This window comes from Ammodytes marinus, assembly GCF_949987685.1.
Source record: "Ammodytes marinus genome assembly, chromosome: 15".
Taxonomy (NCBI): domain Eukaryota; kingdom Metazoa; phylum Chordata; class Actinopteri; order Uranoscopiformes; family Ammodytidae; genus Ammodytes; species Ammodytes marinus.
This window is the reverse complement of record NC_137219.1, coordinates 23,209,776-23,218,606: the sequence shown is the minus strand read 5'-3', so window position 1 is coordinate 23,218,606 and position 8,831 is coordinate 23,209,776. Positions and strand designations below refer to the sequence as shown.

Sequence of the window (8,831 nt, the reverse complement as noted above, 5' to 3'; positions counted from 1 at the left end):
CCACTGCTACGAAGGCCGGAGCCAATATGGTACGCGCTCTATCCACTACGCCACCGAGCACCTCAGATTCATTTCAGTTTCAAGGATTATTGCACTCTCCATTCGTTTCATTTCATTCTAATTAAATGTTACACAGGGTCCAGATGCCGAGGCACTTTATGATGCAATTACAAACTGGTTTCCACAAGGAGAGAGGTTATTTATGCACAGTGCCTCTTGTGATTATAAGTTATTGAACAGTCTACCAGCATCTTGCATCTATCAACTTGATAATGATAATGAATGATAGCACAAACATGTGGTTAACATAAAAAACACTACAATTGCCCCTCCCTGTGGTTCTTGTAAGAAGCATGCCGACAAGAAGACAGATTTTTCCATTAATGCACAGTGGTGCAAAGAGAAAAAGATGATTACAATTGATTTTTAGGGGTTTTAATGTATTAGGAATGAATGCTACAAACGTCTGGGGGAATTGGGTGAAGGCAGGTGTGGCCATCTATTCAGAGGAGTCAGCTAGATGTAAGGGCTGTTAAGACATTCAAGGATGCGTACTATTTGGTCAGCCAACTTTGATGAATTTAATTTATTTTTTCCAAACTAATTATCTTTTGACAAAATGGTGCATTTGTGATGGGAACATGGTACAAATAAGGAATAATGGCATACACAGAGGCCCTCATTTATCAATTTTGCGTAGACCAGAAAAATGGGTGTACGTACATTTCCACGCAAATCTCGGCATTTATCAATATGGACGTGAGCGTAGGATACGCTCAAATCCCACGCCAGCTCTCAGCTCGTGTACGCAATTTTGTAAACAGCATGGACTCGCAGTGCAGGCTGTGCCGGGTAGCCGATGACTTTGTTGGACAATTATAAGAAGATAATACAAATGCAGTGTTTGCTCAGACCGAAATAAAGATATTAATCACTTAAAATTGTGCAGCTTATGGTGCGCAACTGAGTAGGAGCACTGATTCAATAGTGCACACACCGGCCACTTAGGAGCGCTGAATGGGACTGCGTAAGGACAGTTGTCTGTCTGGAGCAGCTGGGGGGACACTGAGGCACGGGGGCTGCATTCATTCAAAATGTCAGCCTAAGTATTAAATATGTAGTAGGCCTACACTGCTCTTTATGATACAAAAAAATACACGGCACAACATTCAGCTTAACATTTTATTTATTTGACGCACTTTGTAGATGTTAGTTCCTCTTTTAATGTGTCATTGATGCTAAAGCGAGCGATTAATTTCCACCGTTAACCGGCACGTTGTTCCTATCTGCTGGTGGAGCAGGACGGTGGGCGCTCTCACAGCTGATCGCTGCCGGGTCGGCTTGTGCAGCTGACGGCCGGGCTGACCACTCGTGCCAAGCGCATGCTGTCATACAAACGCAAAATGTGTTATTTTTAGTTTTTAAAACCCTTTTGAATAGTGCTATCTAAAAGGGCCAATACATTCTAATCATTCAAATCTCTGCAGACGTGTATTTATTTTATGGGGACCATTATCGGACAGTTGGTGCGTCTTTTTCTCCTCCACCACTTATATTATGCCCGCAGCCCCGCACCCCCAGTTGGTTGCATTTCAGAACAGCAACACGCTTTTTTTAGTGGCGATTTTGAGTCAACACCAACGCTGTTGACCGCAGCAGTTATTCCCTTCCTAACTGCTGCCTTCTGTCGTTCTTTGATGCTGCTTGTAGGCTAATGCTCCGAAATGAAACTCTTTTTTTTCTACTTTCGCTGTTATTCTGTCAATTTCTACTTCAGGGAAGTGCCGTATTGCGCATATCCAAGTCGTAAAACCTCTGGGCGAGGCCTCTAAACTGAGAAAATATAGGGGCGTGATACACTCGTTTCCATCCGCCGCATTTATCAATATATGGCCTGGCGTACGCTGAGATTGGCGAGATACGCCTGTTTGATAAATCCCACGCGATACCTGGCGTAGGGAGGTATTTGCGCCAGAATCTGCACCAGTTTCCACGCAAAATTGATAAATGAGGGCCAAAGAGAGGAAGACACTGCCAGTTAACATACACACCAGAACTTTATTCCTTCACCGTTTTCACGATTACTTTGGCAGGCTGATGCAGCATTCCAATGCAGAACTAATCCATTGCTTTCTGCACGCACGTGTCCTTCAGTTGAACTAGTTTCCACTGCATGAATAACAGTACATATGTAACGGCAGCTTAATGTATAAGCATGTGAGTCATTAGAAAATAGCTTCTTAGTGCTTACTCCCACAGGCTCCATTCAGAGGATCCTCATGGGATTTTTATCACCTTCTTTGCATTGCAAAATACATACACATAAATGTTATAATGGAAAGTAGTAATGTGAGAAATCCTCCAGGATGACAATTAGACCAGCTAATCAAGGAAGATTTATTTTGCCTAAATGGTCCATGGTGGAATTGTATATTTTAATGGTTCCTCATACACACAACTGCAGCAGTGTTTTTTTTTCTTGGAAGAGGGATGAACAAGATGCGAGGATAAGCTTATTCCAAACTTTAGTATAGTATAGCGTACCCTTGTCTGACATAGGCAAGCAAAATATTTAAAATGGTAATATTGTCTCCAATGATCATCTATAAATAAACTGATCCTTGTTTTGTATTTTGTTTTGCAGGTGCCCTTCGTGTGAACTAACATGGACACAGTCATCATCAGCCTCCTGCTTCTGGGAACTGCAGTTACGATGGTCCATGCGTGTCCCAAATACTGTGTCTGCCAGAACCTCTCGGAGTCTCTGGGGACTCTGTGCCCCTCCAAAGGCTTGCTCTTTGTCCCGCTGGACATCGACCGGCGGACTGTGGAGCTTCGGCTGGGCGGCAACTTCATCCTCAAGATCACGCCTCAGGACTTTGCCAACATGTCGGGGCTGGTAGATCTCACGTTGTCCCGAAACACCATCAGCGCCATCCAGCCTTTCTCCTTCATCGACCTGGAGACCCTGAGATCGCTGCACCTCGACAGCAATCGCTTGACCGAGCTGGGGCCGGACGACTTGCGCGGGCTGGTCAACCTGCAGCACCTGATCCTGAACAACAATCAGCTGAGTCAACTCTCCGATTCGGCCTTCGACGACTCGTTGTCGACACTGGAGGACCTGGATTTGTCCTACAACAACCTGCGCAGCGTGCCTTGGGAAGCCATCCGCAAGATGGTCAACCTCCATCAAATGAGCCTGGATCATAACCTCATCGCCTTCATTTCCGAGGGGACTTTTACAGATCTAGATAAACTGGCCCGTTTGGACCTCACCTCCAACCGACTCCAGAAGCTTCCCCCGGACCCCATCTTTGCGCGCTCCCAGAGCACCGAAATCATGAGCACTCCTTACCTTCCTCAGCTCTCTCTAGGATTTGGTGGAAACCCGTTGCACTGCAACTGCGAGGTGCTTTGGCTTCGAAGGCTGGAACGCGATGATGATATGGAAACCTGCGCTTCTCCCGCTCCTGTCAAGGGGCGCTACTTTTGGTCCGTCCGTGAGGAGGAGTTTGTCTGCGAGCCCCCTTTGATCACACAACACACGCACAAGTTACTAGTGCTGGAAGGCCAAACGGCTAGCCTGCGTTGCAAAGCAGTGGGCGATCCGATGCCAACCGTGCATTGGGTCGCTCCTGACGACCGTTTGATCAGCAATTCCTCCCGAGCAACGGTATACGATAACGGCACACTGGACATTACGATCACCACAGCCAAGGATTACGGGACCTTTACTTGCATAGCTGCCAATGCTGCTGGGGAATCAACGGCATCCATTGAGCTATCCATCATTCAACTCCCCCATCTGAGCAATGGCACAAACCGTACCACGCAGTCCAAGTCAGGGCTTTCGGACATAACCAGCTCTACCAAGATCAGTAAAGGGGAGCCTAAGCCACTGCCAGAGAAAGCGGTGTCTGTATCAGAAGTGACCGCTGTGTCTGCCCTTCTCAAGTGGACCGTTAGCAAATCAACTCCAAAGGTCAAAATGTATCAGCTTCAATACAATTCTTCTGAAGATGAAGTCCTCATTTACAGGTGAGAATGGAATAATGAAACTCATTTACATCCAAGTATTACCTGAGACCCCTCTGGTCAAAGTGGTGAATTAAGCCTGATGTAGGCTATAGTCTTTAACGTCAGAATACTAGCCGCTCAGCTTCTTGAGTCGATTGCCATATGTTTGCTTTGCTGGGTGAGTTCTTGAGAGAGTACATTTCCTTAAAGTGTTATTCAGAGATCAACGTTCATTTTTCCCCTAATCCTTCTTGAGATTTATTTTTTTTTTCATCATTGACAATTGCTTTCACCAAGAGAACATACAGAGAGTGCAGACTTTACAGAAAAGTGAAACCCAAAAATGAAATCCTTGCCCCGAACCATTAATTAGAAATCCAAGAAGAGGAAGGATTATAGAGCCTCATTTTAATATATCTATCCTAAGCTGCTCAAGACCACAAAGTGTAAGCTTTGGAGTCTGCTGTTGGAGATCTCTGGGCTTTGCAAAATCAATTTTCCATGTCAAATGAGAGTGAAAGCACTAACATTCAACCAAGTTAATTGAGCTGGAAATATAGAAAATAGCCTTGCCATTTAACATGAAATCAATAAGGGGAATACGTAATGAAAAGTCTATACACTGGACTTGACAGTAAAACAACGAATAGATTTATTCTGTGGGTCCTGTATGTAAATCTATAAAATAGATATGACCTGACAGCTTATTTTCAGACCTCATATCACATTTTTATTTCTAGGTTAGTTTCCCCATGGGCCTCAGTCTACTTTAACACAACCACACCATCAGAGAATGACTATCGTTACGCTTTCAGATGATATTTACGGAATCGGAATAGTGTGAAAATTGGTAGAGGTCTGTTGTGCGTGGCAGTATCAGCAGATATGTGTAAGCTGCTTGCATCCTACAACCCTGACAATTGATGATAAATCATTTTAGCCACAGCTCGTCCATGTATTCATTCTGCCCTATAATCATGCACAATTTACCTATACTGTGCATTTCCGGGAGGATCCACTAACAGAAAGATTACTGTCAGAAATGGGAAGAAAAGAAGGCAGGTTATTAGCTGGGAATAGGAGATTAGAACTGTACATAGTATTGACGAAAGATATTACCTTTGTTCAAACACTGTGAATAGGACTCGCCAACCCTGCACATTCAATAATACCGTGTTCATTTGATTTCCTTTCCTTTCTAGAACACACTGTGCCAGTTTGTCATGCCATTAAAAAAAAAGAACAATATGAATTTTCAATACCTTTTTTTTTCCTGGTGATGAAAACATTGAATGACTCATTTCTTGTAAATGCCTTATTGCATTTTCTCTATTGTCAACATAATTAGACACGTAAAATTGATGTGTGCTTTATAAACTCCATTATTTCCTCATTTGTTGATTTGAAGAAGCTTTTGCCTGCAAGGTTTTGAATTTAATGGCACTCCATAGACTCTTGTCTAGTCATAACAGCTAGAAAAGATAAAAATATGGACATTTTCCATAATTATTTTGTTATTTTCTCTTTTGTTGAATTGCTGTTTTATCCTAAGTGTAGCAATTTATGATAATGTATGGTAATATCTTCAGTCAGACCTAACTTCCCTGCACAGCTGGTGTGTAGTAGGTAAAAAAATATTGACTTCTATCTTTTAAATTGCCCAGTGTTTATGTGATCTGATGCTTTTTAAACGTTTTCTGCTTCTGGTAAAAAAAAAAACAATAGAAAGCAATGGATGTTACAGTATGTGCTCTTACAAAATAACTCCTGCGCGGTCCTTTTGCATGTCACAAGACAAATTAGGAATTGGGATGGAAAAGATAACGAGCACAGAGAGGCCAACTACTGTTTTTCAAATTAATATTGATATGACTTCATTAGTCGCACATGCACACCTACCGCGCTCTTCTAGTTGGCCCACACAATTTCCCAGGGAAACGTCTGCACTCCAGCAATGGCATGATTAAAAATCAATCAGAGCCACGAGGGGGAGGAGAAAGATCGCAAAGAGTTCTCTCAGACATGTGAGCCAACGTAGCTTCTTCCGATTTATGAAGAAAAAAGGCAATTATGGATGAATAATGGACTGCAGCTCCACTGCTGTCTAGGCTCTGTGTTGGATGTGCTTCAGGGGGATCAAAGTTATGTCGATGGAAAGCTGCTTATCTATGTATAAATATGGCATCTACATGGGTCATTTTCTGCCCACTCTGTATGCAGTATGTAACAGCCATTCACTGTAACAATGGATGGAGATGTGTTATGTTGGGTTATGTACACCTATCCAACGGGTTACAGCAAAATAGCTACTACATGACAGGATTTATTATATGCCCTTGAAGGACAGTATTTATAAATGCTCCGGGGTAATAATTCATGATGTAATGGCAGCACTTGTTTGACTAGTCAGGCATTGCAAGAAGCAACACACACTTGACACTAGATTCATGACATGGGAATGACACTGACTGTTTTAAAAGAGGAAGTTTGAATGACTGTAGTGTTCAATTGGCATTAATATGCTTTGATAGATAGCCTTAATGAAAGGCATGAGAAAATACTTATACAATTATCATGGCAATATGTGGCAGCTCCAGTGTTTGTCCCTGTAAATTGACATATGAGTTTCACTGACTGACGCAACACAAAAGTTCATGCAGCATTTAATTGATTGGCGATCACCAGAGAATCAACAACTACAGCATCAGCTTTTAGTTTCAGTCATACACAGTCAGACTTAGTGAATCATTCATCTTTAAACATTTGGAATAATAACAGAGGGGAGTTAAAACAACCCAATGCATGTTTAATGGAATGTACGAGAACATTACATTTAGCCTAAACACTATTCAAAAAAGTGCCCATTGAATATGTATCCCATTACTATTGCTTCATGCATTTCAAATGGACCAATGAAGTCATCTTTCTGAATTAGTCGGTGCATATAAATAGCTACTTAACATGCTTCATTTTGGCTATGCCTTTGATCTGCTTCAGCATAACAGAGTATAAACCGGGGTCGCTTTTAAGACTTAACTTCTCTACCCTTTTCTTGACTCCCATAGCAAGAGGTCGGTATGGTAACTAGTAACTACATGACTTTCTGTCTTTGCCTCTTTTTCAGGATGATTCCAATGACTAACAGAGCCTTCGTGGTCACAAATCTGGTCCCGGGGATGCAGTACGACCTGTGTGTTTTGGCCATCTGGGAGGACACTGCCACCACCCTCACCGCGACCAACATCGTGGGCTGTGTCCAGTTCGTCACTACTGAGGACTACCCGCAGTGCCAGTCTCTCCACAGCGGCTTCCTGGGGGGCACCATGATCCTGGTCATTGGTGGCATCATTGTGGCTACGCTACTGGTCTTCATTATCATCCTAATGGTGCGATACAAGGTCACCAGTGGCATCCCGCCTAGTAAGTTACCCACTGTGAGCAACACATACTCGCAGACCAATGGGGGGCTGAACCGGTTCAACGGTGCCCCGCCGCAGGTCAAATCTACCGTGGTGGTCATGCGTGAGGAAATGGTCGAGTTCAAGTGTGGATCCCTTCAGAGCAGTCTATCTTCATCCTCTTCTTCTTCTAACTCATTGGACAGCAATACAGGTAGGAGGGCTGGTGGTCGCTACAGTGCCCAGGCCGGCGAATGCAGAACCCTGCCCAGTAGTAAGTTCAGGAGGCATGGCGCCAAGGCACAGCCAAACCTGGACCACCTTTTAGGGGCCTTCACCTCGCTGGAGCTTCGGGCGGTAGGGAGGGAGCTCCATGGGGCTTCCGGCCCTTCCACCACCACCACCACTTCCAATGCTGTGATAGCTGTGGCCGTGGCACCCCTGTCCGATAGAGAACCCCTTCTCGGGAGGGCCGAGTCCACTACCATGCTGGGGCGTCTCCTAGGGCTGCCCCAGGAGGTTAAGCCTAAGAGGAGTCATTCCTTTGACATGGGTCACGTCGGGGCAATGCAGAGTCGCAGCACCCAACCTCGAAGGATCAGTAACATCTGGACTAAGCGCAGTCTGTCTGTGAATGGCATGCTGCTGCAGTATGATGACAGTGAGGACGAGAAGCCCGCTTCTGAAAGTTCCGAGTGGGTAATGGAAAGCACAGTTTGACTGCTGTCGGCCCAACTCTGAGGTCCACGGCCAAAATAATACATCCAGAACTACTAAAGGAACATCAGTGTAGAGGCACTGATGTTCCAGAAGGAATCTGCCTTTTGAGTATTGCATGAAGATCATCCATGTGAATACTGTCTATGTCGCTATGTGAGAAAGACACTCAATTTCGATAGACTATGGCCATGATCTCGAATCTCTGACAGTGTCGTACTGTATTTGAAATATTGTTTTTCACCTCACCGCTGGTTCATGAATCGTGGAGATGGATTAATTCCCTATACACAGGGTGTGTGGGCGTATTGCTGAGAGAAAAGAGAGATGAAAACTTCAAAGTGGATTTACCCCATCGTTATCAAAAGAAGTAATTGCCAAAAGGATTTGCCTCGACTGTGGTGAACTGTGTCTGCGTCACAATGTCTTGGACCCTCAGCATGAAATTGGACTACTGCAACAGTAGAGAGAAGGACATAGAACATTTAAAACAAAGTCATTTTTATGTTCTGTTTTTCTATCATTTTTACTATTTATTATTTGAGGTGATTCATCAGGAGGCAGAGTCACAGCTCTTTAACAGGGATATAATTGACACATTGATCAAAAGCACACACACACACATAGAAGTTATCCCTTCACATACAGCCAATCACACATTGAAAACATGGCTTGATTTCAAATAACACTATGGCC

General features: G+C 43.9%; 1 protein-coding gene across 1 annotated transcript; it reads left to right on the top strand.

Annotated features, from left to right (window-relative positions):
• Nucleotides 1–2,665: 2,665 nt before the first annotated feature.
• LOC307261565 (leucine-rich repeat and fibronectin type-III domain-containing protein 2) lies at nucleotides 2,666–8,138 on the top strand (the record flags this gene model as incomplete). The annotated part of the gene is made up of 2 exons (XM_080042140.1): nucleotides 2,666–4,041; nucleotides 7,145–8,138. The coding sequence occupies 2 exons, from the start codon at nucleotides 2,666–2,668 to the stop codon at nucleotides 8,136–8,138; spliced, it is 2,370 nt and encodes a 789-aa protein (XP_079898266.1).
• Between the last annotated feature and the right edge of the window lie 693 nt (nucleotides 8,139–8,831).